Source organism: Neophocaena asiaeorientalis, unplaced genomic scaffold (assembly GCF_003031525.2).
Source record: "Neophocaena asiaeorientalis asiaeorientalis breed wild unplaced genomic scaffold, Neophocaena_asiaeorientalis_V1.1 scaffold240, whole genome shotgun sequence".
NCBI lineage: Eukaryota > Metazoa > Chordata > Mammalia > Artiodactyla > Phocoenidae > Neophocaena > Neophocaena asiaeorientalis.
In genome coordinates, this window is record NW_020185331.1 from 4464410 (window position 1) to 4484874 (window position 20465).

The window sequence follows — 20465 nt, forward strand, 5'->3', positions numbered from 1 at the left end:
CTCTTGGAGATTTGTCCTCACCTACTAAGACTTTGGGATTCATGGGGATTCTCATCACTTAATTTTGTTGTTTATGTTTTTGGCAGGGGTTGGGTTGTTTGTTTGCTTTGGCTAACTCTTCTAGTAACTATGTAGAGGGTTTGGGAGACATTAAAAACCATGTTACTTCTACCATCTTCCCAGCTCACAGCAGTCTTGCCGTTTTTCTCAAAAAAAAAAAAAAAAAAAGTTGTGAGTAAGTAATTGTATAAATGCCCAGTAACTGGTGTATACAAGAAAAAGCAAATTAGCTTTTTTGCTTGCTAGTAATAACATGCTTTCATCAGTTTTCATCTGTATATCTCCAAATAATGCTCTCCTACAAACTTTTGGAAATGGATACCTTGTCATCCAGCAGTATTCTTGATTTACCAACTTGCTGTGGTATTTCTGTGGCTTTTTCCATATAACTGCTGTTTGCAAACTTCCAATTACTAATAGAGTAACAGAGTGAGCTCCATCATATAGACATATATAACATAGCATGCCAGACTGGAAAGTTATATAATTTCTCTTATTTTCAGTACTTATATGTTTCTTTCAATTCACCTCTTCTACAGACAAAACTTGCCAATGGCACTTCCAGTATGATTGTGCCCAAGCAACGGAAGCTCTCGGCAAGCTATGAGAAGGAAAAGGAACTGTGTGTCAAATATTTTGAGCAGTGGTCAGAGTCCGATCAAGTGGAATTTGTGGAACATCTTATATCCCAAATGTGTCATTACCAACATGGGCACATAAACTCGTATCTTAAACCTATGTTGCAGAGGGATTTCATAACTGCTCTGCCAGGTATGTCTACAGATGTTTGTAAGCCATTAATTTGCCTGGAAGATATGTTACAATGGTAATCATACTAAATCTACAACTCTATTATCTCTCTATTTAAAAAAAAATCTTTGTTGGCTTAATTTTTACAAACTGAGCATTTAAATTGTACCTTCTTGGGATATAAATACAAAAAATCAAACTCTATAAATAATAGCCTCCTCTTTCCCCTCTCTTCTCCCTGTCTCTATTCACCCTATTTTTACTCACACGTAGGTTTAAATAAAATCTTTTCTGAGGTGTTGTCTGGTTTGAGATGTGTCTTTTATAATGTGTCTTAGTTTTAAGGTATATTAACTAATGTATTTGAATTTGGATTTCTATGTGAATTTATCAACCGAATATTTACATTATAGGAATGAATAAGAAACATTTTTAATTGAATATTTTAGAAAGAAGGGTATCTCAGGAGCCTTGTTGTGATATTAAATATGTAAATGCCAGGGTTTACAATCTCACTGCTCAGGAACTAAATAGCTATTATAAACTATATATTTTTAAATATATATATATATTTGTACATACACACACAGACACATATACACACACACACTTAAAATACTTTGGAGAGTGCTGTGGTTGTTTCACTGAATGCTTGATGGTGATCTAGGATACTATGTAGACATCAGTATTTGGGGGAAATGCTGTCTCAGGAAAATACAAGTTTCTCACCTGTGTTAATAGCTTATTTTAAAAGAAAAATAGTATAAAAGTGAGTGAATCTCTAAAATAGCTTATCTTGTTTTTATTTTTATTCAGTTGTTTCCTGATTATAGCACTTATGGGAAATTGAGAAAATTCAAAACAGTTTAAAATATAAAAATAAAATTTACCAGAACCCTACCATTCAGAGAGAACTACTAATATGCTATTAATATTTTTCCTAGGTGTGTATATTTCCCTCATAAGTGTTTGTAACATTTTTTTCTTACTGTATTCTCTTAATGTGTTTTTCTAAGTGTTGGTTCTTTTAAAAAATAATTTTTTTATAGTATTTGTATTACTTATGGTGATTGAAGCACACATTATTTAAACCCTTTATTGAACATTTAGGTAGTTTAAAATGTTTTTTGCATTATAAACTGTGCTGTGGTGGACATTCTTATTCATCTTTTGGGCATCCTAGGGAAAAAAATACCAGAAGTAGGATTTCTATATTAATTATGAACATATTTTAAGGCTTCTAATACATATGCCAAACTATCCTCTAAGAAAAATATACCAACTTATACCTTCCCCCCAAACTGCATGTTACCACTCTGCTTAATCTTTGCCAATTATATCTTTTTAAAAATTTGTTTTTCCAAAATTGGAATTTAAATTGCCCTTTAAAATAAAAGAAATGCCTATTTATATCTTAGAAATAACCATTTTCAAGCTGAATTTGTTCCTATATCTTTTGTTAAGTAGAATAGATTTCTGCCCCTTCTTCACTCATGGATTTTATTTTAGCCATAGGCAAACAGTTTTCTTTGTGCGAACAATCTGTGTGTACCTCATTACTGTGCTCTTCCCAATCACTGAGACATGTTACAATCTCAAGCATATACCACTAAGAATTGAACAGGAGATGATTAAACTTGTGTATCCTTTGCCTAATAACAATCTCTGACGTATATCTGCTGACCACTTCATAAGACACTAAATCATCAGTCTAATGCTTTATGGCCACTTTAACTTATGAACCTATACCATCTGGCTACATTTAGTAAACCAGACTACTTCAAAAAATGCCTGTAATCCATTAATGTAATGGGTTTGTTTGGAGTGTTAGGTGAAATTACTTCCGAAGACTTATTATAGGGACATAGTGAAAGATCAGGAGCAGTTTCATGCCAGCCATTAAAAACAGGAATGCATTTTGGGAACTTCTGATGGTGTAGAAAGTTTCAATATAAAGATGCAGAAATTGTGCCATTACTGTATTTTGTATGATGAACTAATTATTATATCTTTAATTGGCTTATAGTCATGTTTCTTTAATAAGAATTAGGTGATGAATGCCTCCATCTGCTTGTGCTTAAATATGAACATGTGATGCCAGCCAAACAAGATCCATTTAATGCTTTCTTTTCCGAATCTGCTGAAAAATGTGACTGATATCCATACAATTTTTATAATTAAAATAACGTTTAAGCACATTTGGATTTTTGCTAATGGCATCCAAATGTGTCTTTGTATGATTCAGGGGAAAGACACAAAATGAAATGTGGTATTCTCTCTCCTGTGTGTTAAGTTTGTGCCTAAGGGAATCAGAGTATGAAGGAATCTTTCTGCACTATTTAAGTCTTTAGCTAACCTCTGATATGTAACCTATAAAGAGAAATAACTTTGAATGTTTTTGTCTCACTTTTGAGTTAGAACAGCAGCCAAAAGTTAGTGTGAATATCCTATTTTATAGGATTTGTTCCTCTGAGGCCCCAGTACAGATTTGGGTAGTAGAGAATAGTAATTGAGAAACCCACCCAGTTAACACAGTCCAAGATCTACTTCCACTGTTGTTCTCTGTATATCCTACAAAAATAGTCTCTGAAATTATAAGTTATCTATTGGTCTGGGATTTTTTTTTTCCTTTTTTGGCCAACTGTCATTTAGGCTTTATAGCAGCAACTGTTCTCAAGTATATTTTTTAAAGATCTAGAATTAAACTCATACTTGAACTTAAACATACCTCTCGGTCATTCCTCTTGGAATGTTTCTATACCAGTCTGTATTTCCTTCTTCTCTCCTTTCTGCATGCCCAGAATTCTATAATCCAGAACATTCTGCTTAGTGCCTCTCCCCCAGTACATTTAAAGGATATTTCTTTTACTGAACAGCTTAGGAACTGCAGCAGTAATAGAAACAGAATGAGAAATGGACCTAATATAGAGAATTGGGGTGTGGGGGGTCTGAACCATAGAGTTTGAGATGCCATCCATAGAACATCCCCTAGTGCCGAAATCCATATAGATAGATGTGAATTGTTTCCTGGAATCCTTTTTATTTTTAATGTCTTGGGGGGTTTGCTGGTTGTTAGTTTTCACTTCCTTATCTAAAGGAAGATGGAAAATACTGTTCATTTCTGTAACCTTATAGAAAAATTATTGACACTCATTTTACCCCAGTCTGTTTGAAAAAGAAACTGGACCACACTAGGGACAGTAATGTGCCTTCATAGCAGAATAAATGCTGTTCTGATTTAAAGGACCTTTTGTAAAAAATCATTCACCACTATCTATGTTCTTTTTCTTTGCCTCCTCCCCCCACCGAAAGCTCGGGGTTTAGATCACATCGCTGAGAACATTCTGTCATACCTGGATGCCAAATCACTATGTGCTGCTGAACTTGTGTGCAAGGAATGGTACCGAGTGACATCTGATGGCATGTTATGGAAGAAGCTCATCGAGAGAATGGTCAGGACAGATTCTCTGTGGAGAGGCCTGGCAGAACGAAGAGGGTGGTGAGGCTTTTAACGTTCTTACTGTTACAGAGCTTCAGGACCTGGCCTTCCCGTCTCTGGAATACAGTATTATTGGGAGCCATGAGACCACTTATCTTTTGATACAGTGATTTTGCTGTTTTATAGCAAAAAATGTTAAATAGTTGTTCGTGTACTTGACAGTTTTTCTTCTGACCAGTCACTCATAAGTGACATAATAATGTGTTAATACTGCTTTGCAAAAAATCATAAAAAACTGGCCAGCCATTCTATTTGAAGCGTTCTGTTCTCTGGGCAGAGATTGGTATCCTGAAAAAGGGCTTATGGGCAATTTATAAGGCAAGTAGATGGCTTTGAATCACACAGAAGCCATCAGATCTAGCTTTCCCCTAAAATAATCCAGAACAAATAATTATTTTCTTTTTCAGATTTCTTGCCTTCAGCCCTTGCCTGTGGTGTTTTATCATCTTTGTAATCAAAATTATTTTTATGCCCAACTAGAATAAGAACTCAAGCCATCAGAAAGAGGGAAGATTGGAATTTAGTATAAATCATTGTTTCTTTTTAAGACTCTTATATTTTCTCAAGATTTTACTGCTTAATCCTGAATCCCTTAAGGCATTATATAGTTAGCAGCCCAAGAGATAGTCACCAATTTTGTTGTTCTCTTAATGTAATGGTACCATTTCATTAGAACTTCTGGAAGATGTCTTCTATATATAATTTTCTCTCAGAGGATGTCTCTATAATGTCACTATAAGAAAGTTGGGTGTGAATATTTTATAAATAAAATAAAGGTGACATATTAAATGTTTTAGTTGGGAGATATGTACCAGCAGGCATATGTATGCTCAGTGATATCCTGAGCAATTAATTTTATGAATTGTTTATCGTGGATCATAAAGAGATACAGAACAGTTAAGAATGGAGGATCCGCTTTTCTTAGCAATTTTCATAGAAATATAGTCAGCTCCCTTACTTTTTTTGCATCTTTGAAATTCATTAAAGCATAATAAACATAATGACCTCTAAACATTATACCAAGTGCTTCAAGAGATTTCTGTCATTCTGGCTTTTAGGAAGACTTTAGAATTTCTCCCAAATTCAATTAAATTAGGAAGCAAATGCCAGGCAGTTTTGGGCTATGTAAAAATTGCATAAGTGAAAGTTATTATTTCTCCTTCCCAAATATGTTTTCTTTATTCTCACTTATTTCACTATATAGAAAACTAGAAATCTTACCTTTCATAACTAATTTCATAATTTGGAAATAAACTCTTTATATTGTATAAAAAAACAAAAAAGTATATAGTTGTATGGCATTCGAAGTCCATCATTTTGCTAAGCATGCCAGGATGAGCCTTAGAAACAGAGGAGGCAGTTGCTTACATGGGAAAATTTTAGGGCAGCTAGGAATATTCCTCCACCCCTCAGGGGAAGAAAAAAAAAAATGAAAAGAAACTCCCCTCCAAATAAGTCCTGACCTGAAATTTCAGTTGTAGAGACTTATTCCCATAGCTATAAAGGTTTTGTTCCCTGTTAAAATGTACTTTGTTCCCATTTGGACTGTAAATGACAATAAGCCTTTATCACACCTTGAGACTTTACAAAGTCTCTTTTTTTGAAGGCAGGGTGAACAAGAAGTAGATGGACAGGTCTTGACACATACGTGTGAAAATGCCAAAGATAAATGTAGGCTCCACAGTTTTGCTTAGGGTTGGCACTAAAGATCTATTATGTTAGTTACACAGAAGAAAAAACCAAGTAAGATCATTGAACCAGACGGCTTTTTGGCCTTTTAAAAGGGTGTGTGAAGGTATAGCTGAGAAATAATTCAGGATTCAGCACCAACTATCACTCTTCCCTCTATCTCTTCAACCACAGAAACCCATTCCTGCTCTTTTGAGGATCCTTCAGAGTTCTGACTGTATTCCTTTGTCTTTGGCCATATTTATCAGCTTGATACAGACCCATGAAATTTCAAATATTTGTTCACCCCATGAAGATCGCCTCCAGTATCCCCTTCACATTCTGTGGCTGCTTATTTTTACATGTTGCCTTTCTTCCTGTGTTAGTTGTCCTTCCCCACTTAAAAAAAAAAATTAATCTATGATCACTTTTTCATTTTTTTCTTGCAGGTTGTCTTAACCAAGCCTCCTTTGTCAATAAAGTCTGTTATACTACCTTTCCCCAAATACTGTCTTTGAAAGTTTCTTCCATTTCTTCCAACCAAAAATAAATAAATACAGTTTTCTAAAAAAGCTTTGGGTTTAATTTCCACTCTACTATTGTATTTTATATCTAGATGAATTTGACACTCTGCCCCTAGGACATGAACTTTTATTTTCTCTCTTGAATAATACTGAATATTCTCTCTGCTCAGTAATGGTAACTCTTAAAAGTATAATAAAAGACCACTTGGGAAAAGTCCATTTTCTTAATCAGCAGATCACATTTTATGATAATATTCTGAATTTAATATTTAGCATTTATCATGTCCTCACACTCTCAGAAGTACTAGGCATTTCAATAGAAGTGGTCCCTGTTGTCAAAGAGCTTCCATCATAAAAGGTTTTGACTTACAAAATAAATATAGACTGAGAAACCAGTTTTCAACACTTAGCCACCCTTTTTTGTGGCACCTTTGATTCAAAGAAACTCAAATACTTTAGCAAGGTGTGATAAATACAGTGGGGTAGAAAATGAGATCAGAGGTTTGTATGATTTCTTTTTCCTTAGGGTATAGTTTCATTGCATATGAAGAAAATCCTGGGGTGCTTGTATACGATTGCCAGAGATTAAAAGGAGGACAGGAATCTCTGAGAAATGGTGGGCATTGAGAGACAATAAAGTAGTTAGGGCTTCCCTGGTGGCGCAGTGGTTAAGAATCCGCCTGCCAATGCAGGGGTCGTGGGTTTGAGCCCTGGTCCGGGAAGATCCCAATGCTGTGGAGCAACTAAGCCTGCGAGCCACAACTACTGAAGCCTACACGCCTAGAGCCTGTGCTCTGCAACTAGAGAAACCACCACAACGAGAAGCCCACACACTGCAACAAAGAGTTAGCCCCCACTCGCTGCAACTAGAGAAAGCTCGCGCACAGCAGCGAAGACCCAACGCAGCCAAAAATAAATAAATAAATAAAAATTTAAGAAGCAAACAAAAAAACCCACCAGAGATATAAAGTAATTAAGAGTGTGGCCTCTGAAGTCAGACTTAGATTCAAATCCCAGGTCTCCTCACTAGCTGTGTGACCTTGGGCAAGTTGCTTAGCCTCCCTGACATTTGATTTCTTCATCTGCCAAATGAATATAGTGGTTCTTACCTCATTAAAGGATGTTGACGTTGAAACTATTAAATTGTAATTATTGACCAGATTTTTTTTTTTTTGCTGAGCTGTGCAGCTTGCGTGATCTTAGTTCCCCCACTAGGGGTTGAACTCGGGCCCCCAGCAGTGGAAATGCCGGGTCCTAACCACTGGACCGCCAGAGAAATTCCCTATTAACCAGATTAGAACCTCTTCATTCAAAATCGGTTTGCCTGCAATATGTTTATAGAATAATATTGTTCAGAGAAGTGTATCTTGAAGCCCAAATTATTTCATAATGTGTCTTGTTTGCCCTTTTCTTTATGTTGATATATCATGTTTCTTGTTCCTATTAGTCCCTTTAAAAAAAAAAATATTGTTTTAGCTTCTCTGTTGCAGATTATCCTTTTTGTATCAACACAGAAGTCAGAGCCAGCTACCTTCCTGATAGGAAATTTTCTCAACTAATTTTCAAGGTGTATAATAGGAAGAGGGCAGGAGAGAAGTGTTCCTAGAGACACTGAACAATTAATTATTTTGTAATGGAGCTATAGAGGGAGGAGTGGATGACTGGCCCAGAGAAAGCATGATTTCTCTGGTGCCAGGATTACACTCAGAGGCATTTCTGCCTATCTCCACTTTGCAAGGCACAGTGCCAATGAGAACAGCAGTTAGTACACCCATAGTGGGGTTTACTAGCTTGCACACCGTGTTTGGTGGGTTCTTAACTTCAGGATGAGGAATTAAGTTTTTTACCCAGCAGGAAGTGATTGCCATTTACTGATTTTTTTTTGTAGCAAAGATCTAGCTTGGGATATGAGTATTCCAGAGATGTTCTGTCATAAGGAAGGAGATGCTAACAAATGTTGCTCACTGGAATCAAGGAAAGGCAATAAAATCCATGTATGTATGTACATAGCCAGGAACACACCTGTGAAAGTCAATTTTGTGCCTTAGACTGGACAGCACAGTGCTCTTAGGCATTTCTTTTTTTAATCTGCTTTCATAATTGTTGCTGGACACTCCTGTGGTCCCTTTGTTTTCTGTCAAAATTGCTCCTTTTAAAGCATAGCTACACTGATCACCAGCAGCCTGGGTGCCTGAGCCGCCAACACACCTTACCCCATATAACTGGAGACTAGAAAAAGTGATCTCTGTGACAGAGCCATTCCTGCTGCCCACAATGCTAGGCTCCACTGACACTGGCACCGCTTTACTCAGTGAAAAAAAAGTCTTTGGGGCATGTGCCTAGTTCAAAGGTGGTAGTTATCACTAACAAAATTTTCAAAAGATAAGGCCAATGAACCTGTCTGTACAGTGGTCTGATAGTCAATAGATGAATTCTGAATGTGTGCATTCCATTTGTCTATTGACATAATATTCCTGAAGGCCTGACACTCTGATGTTCTATACTAGAAATCATCATGTTTTACCCAAAAGCAAATCAATGTTGGCAGAGTTCCTTTGAGCCCAGAAAGTTCCTCTTTGACATGGACTCTTGAAATTGAGCTTAACTTCACACCTCTCCAGGCTAGTTATGGAGATTATATGGAATGGTAACTGTGAAAACACTTTGAAGAAATAGGAAGTTCCTTGTAAATGTATAATATTATGATTTTTATTGGGAAATATTTGTTGTTTTTTAGGGGACAGTATTTATTCAAAAACAAACCTCCTGATGGGAATGCTCCTCCCAACTCTTTTTATAGAGCACTTTATCCTAAAATCATACAAGATATTGAGGTAAGAATCTATGTATATTTGGGTATTTGCCAAATACTAGAGAATCATCAACATGCTTCAGTAACAGCATTGTTAAAGCAAACCCATTAGGGTTTATTGTGTGGGTTAAAAATCAATTTCTTTACAAGTGAGTAAGATAGGTAAAATATAGTAAATTCCCAGGCAAAAAAAATTTTAAGCTTTTAAAAACTGTTTACTGATAGATAAATAGATGAGAGAATACGATAACAGCAGTGAAACTGCTAAAGTTGCACTTATAAGCCATTATTCAAATATCTTCTGAATTGAGCCTCTGTGGAAGTTCACTGGTAGAAATGGCCACCACAAACGAAAGATGAGCACTGAGTAGGTAACCTCATGTGGTTCATAGCTTGCCCTCTGTTGGTGAACTGTCTCTTTCTAGCAGGTTTATTATTTAGTTCAACGAGTTATATACAGGAGAGTTCTAGGAAATAAATCTTTAATTACTTTGCACATGGAAAAATGTTTTACAGCGTTAAATAGTGGCTTTTTTAAAAAAATGCCTTAAGTTTTATATATCCAGTAGAGTAAAGCATTGAGCATTTGTCATTGGTTACCATGAAAGTCAGATAAGAGCTTAGTTCTAGTCCTCTCCTAATTATTGCTTCTTTACCATTCCTTCTTCTCAGACAATAGAATCTAATTGGAGATGTGGAAGACATAGCTTACAGAGAATCCACTGCCGAAGTGAAACAAGCAAAGGAGTTTATTGTTTACAGTATGATGATCAGAAGATAGTAAGCGGCCTTCGAGATAACACAATCAAGGTGAGGTCTCTTCAGTTATGGGAAGGTAGCAGAAGGGGTGAGGATGACCACAGTATAAAGCAATCAAGCATAAACTCTAAGCAGTATTTCCAGAAAGTAAGAGTTTTAGATTGTTTCCAGTCCAAAAGCCAAAATTTCCTTAAAGGAAAAATGCCTGCTTCCCTCCAGAAACGCATGCAAATGGATAGGGCTAGGGTTAAATTCTCTTCTTGAAGTGCACTGAATGGGCTATTACTCTTTTGGCCTTCACATAATTATAGGCTACCGCTGTTCCTTAATGAAAAGGATAAAGTCTGCGTTAGTACCGAAGCCACATATATATAGGTGCTTAGCTATACGTATAGGAAAGAATGCATTCCACACTACTCTGGGCTTTGATTCTTTTGGGGAATCAAACACATAATAGAGCCAGCAAGTCCCTGCAGCACCCCATTATCATGATGATCAAAAGGATCTTGTTTGCCATCCTAGATCTGGGATAAAAGCACATTGGAATGCAAGCGAATTCTCACAGGCCACACAGGTTCTGTCCTGTGTCTCCAGTATGACGAGAGGGTGATCATAACTGGATCATCGGATTCCACAGTCAGGTAGAAAATTTCAAATGATCTTTTGAACTCTGAAATAATCAGATTCACTCTGTTCTGTCTTAGATAGTAATTTTGTATGTATTTGCATGAACACAGTTATGAAACTTCATAACCAAAACAGAATAAACAACCAGCTCTCCCCATCACTGTGTCAGTCTAAAACTAGAAAACTTGATTTAGGAATGGTTACGGTAAGTTTACATTTTTGTACATTTAAGAAACTACAGGGACTTCCCTTGTGGTGCAGTGGTTAAGACTTTGTTTGCAGTGCCAATCCAGGCGGCCCCAGTTCTATCCCTGGTCAGGGAACTAGATCCCACGTGCTGCAACTAAGACCAGGCACAGCAAATTACAAAAAAAAAGAAACTACATATTCTATTTTGATTTGGGGGAATCATCTATTACAGAAACTTGGTATACCTTGCATTTCTTACAAAAGCCACCTCATGGGGGAATGACATGAATGGAATGAAGCCTTCCTTTCAAGTGGTTATAACTGTAGTACAGGCATGCGTATCTCCTTTAAAATGTGTACAGGTGAGCAAAGCTCTCTCTTTGTCAACCCCTCCCCTGCTGTCCCTGCAGTTTTTAATTGCAAGCTTCACTCAGGGAGGGACCTTCAATTTCCAGAGGCATTAGTGATTTGATGACACAGCCATTATGCTGCTGGAGTCCACTGTAGCTTGAGTTCTGGGTACTAGCAGCACTACTGGAAACCTCTGTTAGGAATTTTGCCTTGAGCTAAAGGATTTAGCAAACATAATGCATCAAAAGTAACTTTAAAAAAATAGGGAAAAAAGCAGTTAACTGCATTGTTAGATTCTCTGAAGTTAAATGTTTACCATTCCAAGTTATCCTCTGTGAATAGAAAAGGCCATTCCTGTTTCTTGTCTTTTGACTTAAAGGCACAGCAAATTCTGTTCTTAGAGTTATCAACATTTAACATTTATTGGTGCTTGTGGAGTGCCTCAAGGAAGCTGAAAGATTGTAAAGGCTAACATCATTTATAGGACAAGGGAAAAAATGATTTTCTAAGAGGGTTAAACTGAAAAAAGAAATACAATGTGTTGTAAAAAACAAAGTAAATATACAAAAATAGAGTGATCAAAGTAAAATATACCTTCACAAAAAATTCTCAAGCTATCCAAGGGTCGCACACTCTGCTGTGAAGCCCATATTGATATTGGGATGGCTGTTCTTGATCCCTACACTCATTTAAAGCACAGAAATGGGGCCTTACATTTAGAGTCTAGATAATTTTAGGCCTTGATCTATGTGGTGAAAAGGTCCAGCATCATCAAACTCACATCCGTAGTACTAAGTCAGTCTGTTAGGGAAGCTTCTTGGCCTATGTCAGTCTAGGACCTGAGGGCTGTCTGTGGGACCACCAATGCTGTAGTTATTAATCAGATTCCCAGTTTAAAATGTAACAGATTGAATGTTAGAAGGTTTATGATAATCTTGAAGTCTGTGGCCAATTCTCTGGTGATGGTCGCTGCAACCTCATTCCAGCCCCCTGAAACTAGCCCAGATTTCACATTGACAGCATCCCATCCCCTTCCTCTTCCTTCTCTCCCAGTCCAGCCCTCTGTCTACCACTTCCCCATGGTCCATCAGTACACTTTAACTCAGCTCAACTTCAGAGCTGCAGAAGGAAAGTAGGGTGTAACATTAACTATGAGAATAGGGTGGGAAGGGTGGGGAGTGAGGTGGTCCAATACTTGTAATAGATTGTAGCATGAGCTCCTCCTCAATCTCGGATAACCTTAATGTTGTTTGTTCCAGGGTGTGGGATGTAAATACAGGTGAAATGCTAAACACATTGATTCACCATTGTGAAGCAGTTCTGCACTTGCGTTTCAATAATGGCATGATGGTGACCTGTTCCAAAGACCGTTCCATTGCGGTGTGGGATATGGCCTCCCCAACTGACATCACCCTCAGGAGGGTGCTTGTTGGACACCGAGCTGCAGTCAATGTCGTGGACTTTGATGACAAGTACATCGTTTCTGCATCTGGGGATAGGACTATAAAGGTAAAAAGGCATTTTTCAGTAAGTCCCCAACTTAGAAAAAGGAAGTTCATGTGGAAATCTGCTCAAGGGCAGTTTCATACTTAACCCTCACTGTAGAATACTTAATATTTAAATCAAATACTAGTTTATGCGTAAAAAGGTAATGAGTGAGATAGGTTGTGTGACAATTTGAATTAGGTTTTTATTCCTATAAATAATGGTGAGTATGAAAAGGGCAGGGGTAAATTTAGGTTCAAGAAAATTTGTCTGCAAGACCAGACTAACCCCATAAGAGTACATCAATTTGAGGATTCTCATGTGATAGCAGCCAGCTACAAATTAGCCGTATATTACTATGAATTAAACTTGTCATTTTTTGGTTTGATTTGGATTGGTTTGAAAAGTTGAATTCCCCCTATTAGTTCAGTCCTATTTTCTGCCTCCCAAAAACTCCAGTTGCCATAGATTTTACTAGTGAAAGCACCAGATCAACTGCCAAATGCTATTTTTATTTCAGGTATGGAACACAAGTACTTGTGAATTTGTAAGGACCTTAAATGGACACAAACGTGGAATTGCCTGTTTGCAGTACAGAGACAGGCTGGTTGTGAGTGGCTCATCTGACAACACTATCAGGTGAGCAGCAATTGCCCTTACCCAGAAGGGATCACTATTATCCTGCCATTCATTGTTTGTGCACAGATCAAACAGATTTTCAACTGTGTTAAGTTTATAATAAAACATTTTTCAGTTTCTGTAGCTTCTTACAGATCAAAAGTTTTGCCCCAAGCAGAGAGGCAGCATAGCAAAGCCTTTTGTTGATGTGTTTCCTTCCTGTAATACTTTTTTATCACCATATAGACCTATTTAAAAAGAACTGCTTGAAAGAGGAAGTGAGCAAGAGAGATAAAAATGGAGGCTGAAGGCCCTTCTCTTTAAATTTCTCCTGTCTTCAGTTGAAAAGTGCTAATAAATAGCTAAAGGCCTTTTCTCTTTGCCACTGTTCTAAAAAAAGAAAAGAGATTTGTTTCCCTGCTAGAAATTGTGCATTTTGTTTTCTTAGCATTACATAATTAGCCAGGGAGTTACCAGTCTTTGAAATTATGAAGAAATTATGAAGAATCCACAAGTTGAAGTACTTTTTGGTATTTATCCTTCATGAAGATGAATGACACTCATATGAACAGAATTTGGAAGATTTATCAACCCTCTCCCCCTCCTTCAAAGAGGTACTAAGGAATGAAAAGGCCATTGAAAAAACAACAGATAGATATTGTTACATCTAAGGAAATTAGCATTCCTAGAAATCCTTTGGATTGGTCAGAAAGCATACATAATTTAAATTAGTATATAAAAGTTTTTGAGAACTTACTTTGCATTTCCATTACATGAGAAAAACTGTCCTGGACAGTGGGGTGACAGTGGAGAGTGTCCTCAGTGACAAAGGTGGACATACTTTGTGAGGGCAGGATGTCACTGATACTGCGTCTCATTCTTATTAATTGTGATTTTAGGAAACATTATTTTTCTTGGCTTGGTCATTTCCTTCATAGGCAACTGTGTACATTGAATTCATCTTTTATATTCCTTGGTGACCCTGATTACAGAATTATATGAAGGTTGGTGCTTTGAAAATATATACTGCATATTTGAACTTAAATCGTACATTTTTCTGCTTATACGGCAGAAAAGAAATAAATTACACTGAAAGTAACACATTTGTGTATGAGTGTTGATTGATTTTATTTTTTGGATATTTTAAAAGATGTATGAAGTATGTTATTATAACATTCCAAGCTTAGAAAAGAATACCTGAAAATTCACTTGACTCAATTTTCTCTTTTAGATTATGGGACATAGAATGTGGTGCATGCTTACGAGTGTTAGAAGGCCATGAGGAATTGGTGCGCTGTATTCGATTCGATAACAAGAGGATAGTCAGTGGAGCCTATGATGGGTGAGTTTGCTAACAGCGTTTTTTAAAAATCTGCCTGTTAATCTCTCCTGCCTTAGAATGTTAAATATAACCTTTCCTTGTCTCTAAAAGATTATAGATATCACAGAAAAAATCTGATACAATATTTCTTGTGTCTAATCCATATATTCACCTCTCCTTTGTTTACTCTTTTCTAAAATATGCTTCCCAATCATTTAATTGTACTTGTTTGCTCATGAATTTCATTAATATTTTGGCTTTTTGGTTATATATTTATCCGTTTTGCCGTATAAAGCAAAGAACTGGGTAAACCCACTATATCAGGATATGAATATAAAATAGTGACTTATTAATAAAGCTGAAATGTTGGAGGGCAATATCTTGAGGGTGGGGTGGCGCTTAGTATGGTACAGTCTTGAATTTTTATTCCTCTTAGTGATTCCTAAAAGTACAGCCCTCTTGTCCTCACTTCTAGCATTTCAGTCACAATGAGTTAAGTAATCTTTACTTTCCTTCAGTCTGATTTCGAATGGTCATAGAGTCCATTCATGTTGTGGATAGATCCCATGTCCAGCAATGCTAATAAGCACATAGTAAATTCTTACAAAAGTGTATTCACTTATGAAGTGCTCTCTATCATTTCTCCTCATCAAGGTGCCTGATTTGGGGAAGTAGAAGGTCACAGTTCAAATATTGGCAGCTTTTTATTTTATTCTATTTTATTTTAATATTTATTTATTTAGCTCTGCCGGGTCTTAGTTGCAGCACGTGGGATCTTTTTAGTTGTGGCATGTGGGATCTAGTTCCCTGACCAGGGATCGAACCCAGGCCCCCTGCCTTGGGAGTACAGAGTCTTAACCACTGGACCACCAAGGAGGTCCCTGGCAGCTTTTGTAAATATCAGAAACTAACTTACAACATTATCTTAGTTTATGAGCTGGCTATACTGATACATTAAGACAATTCTTTTTTTTTTTTTTTTTGCGGTACACGGGCCTCTCACTGTTGTGGCCTCTCCCGTTGCGGAGCACAGGCTCCGGACGCGCAGGCTCAGCGGCCATGGCTCACGGGCCCAGCCGCTCCGCGGCATGTGGGATCTTCTCGGACCGGGGCACGAACCCGTGTCCCCTGCATCGGCAGGCAGACTCTCAACCACTGAGCCACCAGGGAAGCCCGACAATTCTTAAGTAAATGTTAAGAGACCCACTTCCTCTGCTTTGAGTCAGCCATCACTGTTCTACCCTTGGGAAATTGTTCAGGGTATGATGACATGTTCCAGATAAGTCCAAGGTTGTATTTTCTCATTGCCCTGCTTTTGATCTATACCCACTTTTCTTGGGTTTTGTCTGTTATTAATACTTACCTTGAGGAGACATGACCTATACTTGATTTATAGAAGGGCTATACTTTTCTTATTTAAATCAAAATATGAGGATTTGCTTATATCAACTCCAGAGCTCTTAAATGGACCCCAGTCCTCTGATATGTGTGACGTGAGCCATTCTTAGAATTGACCAGAAAGAAGATGCCTCAGAGTTATAGGTTTCTACGTCTAAGTGATCTCTTCTATCATTAAGAGTTCTAATGTATGGATATAAGAACTCCTTTTGGCCCAAAGTATGGTGTAACTTTACCATTCACTCTCTTCAGTTTGGTTAAAGCTAACCTGTTTGTCGTTTTTAGGTTAATCACGTACATTTTCCACTTTTAAGAATGAATGCAAGGACTGAGTCTCCAAAACAAAAAAGTTTTTGTATATTCCTGTGAGCTGCACTTATAAACTATCTTCGCCGTACATATTTATTGCCGTGACTTTTTACTGTTCTTCCTGTGTTCCCTTAATTTTGCTTTTAACTAAGATTTTTGTCCCCTTTTTGATCTTTAGAAAAATTAAGGTGTGGGATCTTGTAGCTGCTTTGGACCCCCGTGCTCCTGCAGGAACTCTCTGTCTACGGACCCTTGTGGTAAGAGCCTTATTGTTTAGAGGGGTTTGGGGAGCAGGAAGGGAAAGAAATTAACTGATGTGCTGTGGAATACAGAGCTGGATTTGATAGCTAGAACTTCACAAAGCCTACTACTAAGTGGAAAGGCAACCAATACATGACAATAAAATATGTTTATATAGCTGCCTTTCATCCAAAAGTGCTTTAGAGACTGTATATGGAGAAGAATGTGGCAGCTGTTCAACAGCTGCACGGCAACTCTACACACAGTTTAGTACAGGAAGTGAATAAGAATTCTCTATCCGCCAGAAACAGTAGGGGGTACTTAGGGAGAGAGAACATAATTACTCAATTGGAACCTGTCCAGAATCTGAGGACCTGCACACCTGTGCCTGCAAAAAGTGCCAGGGGAGTCTGTGTGAACCCCCTGGTCAGCCCCTGAGTTACGCTTCCTGTTTAAGGCATGCCGTCTGCAGCAATTTAAATCTCATCTCTTTTATACTAATATACCCCCTTGCCCAAACATCTTGATATTTGGGCAAAGAAGTGACATAGAAGGAAGAATGTCACCTCAAAAGCACCAAGTTCTTTATCGTGGTGTTAGCCAAAGGCCCAGATCAGAAAATGGCTTAAGGTTTGAAAGCTGCCTCCATTAGAAAAAGATTAAGTGGGACACCAGGGAGGACAAATCTTTTGCACAATTCAGGGAAAAGATGAGAGCAAGCATTTGAAGCCCAGTGTTCTGAATCCTGACTCTCAACATTTAGGCAGCCTCTGCTTTGGAGAAGAGGGAGATGCATTTCTTTGTCTTCCTTGTTGGATTTAAAGCTCATTCTTATAGCACCAGACCTGCTTTACCTGCATGTTTCACACATGGTTTTTAAAGTGTGTGCTTTAATTCATTTGATTTTTGAAGTATAATTTACATACAGCAAAATTTGTCCCTTTTTTAGTGTACTTCTATGAATTTTGCAATTGTGTAAACACCACAGTCAAGATATAGAACATTTCCATCACCCCAAAAATGATACCCCTTCATATTAATCCCCTCTCCTCAACCCCTAGCAACTGTCCCTATAGTTTTGCTATGAGTGTCATATAAATTAAATCATATTTATGTAGCTTTTTGCATTTGGCTTTTTTCACTTCTTTTGAGATTCATCCACATTGTTGCATGTGTTAATACTTTGTTCCTTTATTGCTGAGTGGTATTCCATTGTATGGATGAACTAATTATTCATTCACCAGTTTAAGGACATGTGGAATGTTTTCAGTCTTTGGTGATACTGAAAACATTCCCATACAGGCTTTTGTATGTACATTTTTTTCTTTCATTTCTCTTGGGTAAATACCTAGGAGTATGATTTCTGAATATATATTTAAATTTAAAAGAAACCACCAAGCTGTTTCCCAAAGTAGCATTTTGGGAGTTTGCAAATGCAAACCACTTTACATTTCCACTAAACAATGTGTGAATGTCCAATTTTTCCACATCCTTGACAGGACTTGGTGTTGTCAGTTTTTAAAAACATTACAGCCATTTGAGTAGGTGTGTAGTGGTTGTAGTTTTAATTTACATTTCTGTGATAGCTAATGGTATAGAACATCTTTTCATGTGCTTCTTTTGAAGTGTCTTCACATCTCATCCTCATTTATTTATTGAGTTGTCTTACTAAGTTTTTAAAAACATTTATTGTGGTATAATAGACATACAATAACATGAGCATATTTAAGTATACAACTTGCTAAATTTTGACGTATTTACAAAACAGTGAAAACATCACTTCAGCCAAATAATGAACATATCCTCATGCCCCCTATTACATAGTAATCCCTCCTTCCCATCCCACCCCACTTTTCCTTGCTCCTATCCCCAGGCAGCCACTGATCTTCTTTCTGTCATTATTGATTAGTTTACATTTTCTAGTGTTTTATAAATGTAATCATAACAGTATGTACTCTTTTTTGCCTGTTTCATTTCACAAAGCATAATTATTTTGAGATTCACCCATGTTGTTCATATAGAGCAATTTTCCTTTTTGAAAATTGCTGAGGAGTATCCCATTGTATGGTTATATCAAAATTTATTTATCCATTTGCCAATTGATGAAAATTTAGGTTATTTCCAGTTTGGGCCTATTACAAATAAAGTTTCTATAAACATTTATGTACAAGTCTTTGTATGAACATATATTTTCATTTCTCTGGGATAAATCCTAGAAACAGAATGGCTAGGTCACACGGTAAGCATATTATTAATATTTTTAGCAACTGCCAAACTGTTTTCCAAAGCATTGTACAGTTTAACATGGTAGTACAACTGTGCATGAGAGTTCCAGTTACTCCATACCCTCACCAATACTTACTACAGTCTTTTTTGAATCCTTCTAATAAGTGTGTCATTGTACTGCATTGTGATCTTAATTTTATATCCCTAATGTTAATAATGTTGAGCATCTTTTTTTTTTTTTTAAAGGGGGACTTTTAAAAAAAATTTATTTATGTTTGGCTGCATTGGGTTTTCATTGCTATGTGCAGGCTTTCTCTGGTTGCAGCAAGTGGGGGCTACTCTTCGTTGCCATGTGCAGGCTTCTCATTGAGGTGGCTTCTCTTGTTGGAGGGCACAGGCTCTAGGCACGCGGGCTTCAGTAGTTGTGGTACACAGGCTCAGTAGTTGTGGCTCGCAGGCTCTAGAGCACAGGCTCAGTAGTTGTGGTACACGGGCTTAGTTGGTACACAGGCTTAGTTGCTCCACGCCATGTGGGATCTTTCCAGACCAGGGATTGAACCTGTGTTCCCTGCATTGGCAGGCAGATTCTTAACCACTGCGCCACCAGAGAAGCCCCAGTGTTGAGCATCTTTTCATATGTTTATATGCCATCCATATATCTACTTTGCTGAAGTGTTTGAATGTTTTGCCCATTTTAAAAATTGAGTGGCTTTCTGATTATTGAGTTTTAAGATTCTTTTGCATATTCAGCATACAAGTCCTTTGTTAGGTATGTGATTTGCAAATATTTTTTTTCCAGTCCATGGTTTGTTTTTTTATTCCCTTTAAAGTATCTTTTGAAGAACAGAAATTAATTTTGATTAAGTCCAGTGTGTCAATTTTTCTGTTAGGGATTATGTTATTAGCTATTATATCTTTAAAAAAAATTTATTTGCCTAATCCAAAGTCACAAAGATTTTCCCCTCTATTTTCTTCAAGAAGTTTTATACTTTGAGGTTTTACATTTTAGTCAGTGATTCATTTTGAGTTAGTTTTTGCGGATGGTACAAGGTATGGATCAGAGTTCATATGGATATCCGATTGTTCCACCTCCATTTATTCAGAAGACTATCCTTTTTGTCTTCGTCTTCTTTTTTTTTTAGATTTTTATGTTTTATTTATTGCTGTAGAACAACTGCCTGACATAGAGAAGATACCATTAATGGCTTTGGAGATTTGTTTCCCCTTTTTCTTCTTAATAGCAGCTTTGTCAAAAACAAATTGACCATATATGTGTGGGTCTACTTACGGACCTACTCAGTTCCATTGCTCTTTTTGTCTATCTTGATGCCAATATTATGCTATCTTGGTTACTGCAGCTTTTTAATAACCCTTGAAGTCAAGTAGCGTTAAGTCATTCAACTGTGTTCTTTTTCAAAGTATTTTGGATTCTTTGAATTTTCATGTGAATTTTAGAATCTGTTTGCCAGTTTCAACAACAAAAAGTCTGCTGAGATTTTCATTGGGATCATGTTGAATCTAGATAGATTTGGCAAGAATTGACTTCTTAACAATATTAAATTTTCTTTTAAATAAAGACCATTTATTTAGGTCTTTTAAAATTTCTCAGCAATGTTTTATAGCTTTCAA

General features: G+C 37.0%; 1 protein-coding gene across 8 annotated transcripts in view; it reads left to right on the forward strand.

Moving 5' to 3' along the window:
- The window catches only part of BTRC (beta-transducin repeat containing E3 ubiquitin protein ligase), a 179474-nt gene that overhangs the window by 149915 nt on the left and 9094 nt on the right, over positions 1 to 20465 (forward strand). For all 8 annotated transcript variants that reach the window (XR_003001800.1, XR_003001799.1, XM_024734940.1 and 5 more), the window contains 9 exons: positions 600 to 831; positions 4123 to 4309; positions 9239 to 9335; positions 9986 to 10123; positions 10595 to 10713; positions 12499 to 12748; positions 13245 to 13363; positions 14574 to 14684; positions 16549 to 16627. Coding sequence is in view for 6 of the 8 variants with exons in the window: in XM_024734940.1 (XP_024590708.1) it covers positions 600 to 831; positions 4123 to 4309; positions 9239 to 9335; positions 9986 to 10123; positions 10595 to 10713; positions 12499 to 12748; positions 13245 to 13363; positions 14574 to 14684; positions 16549 to 16627 (1332 nt within the window). In the remaining 2 variants the exon portion in view is untranslated. The remainder of the gene's footprint in view (positions 1 to 599; positions 832 to 4122; positions 4310 to 9238; positions 9336 to 9985; positions 10124 to 10594; positions 10714 to 12498; positions 12749 to 13244; positions 13364 to 14573; positions 14685 to 16548; positions 16628 to 20465) is intronic.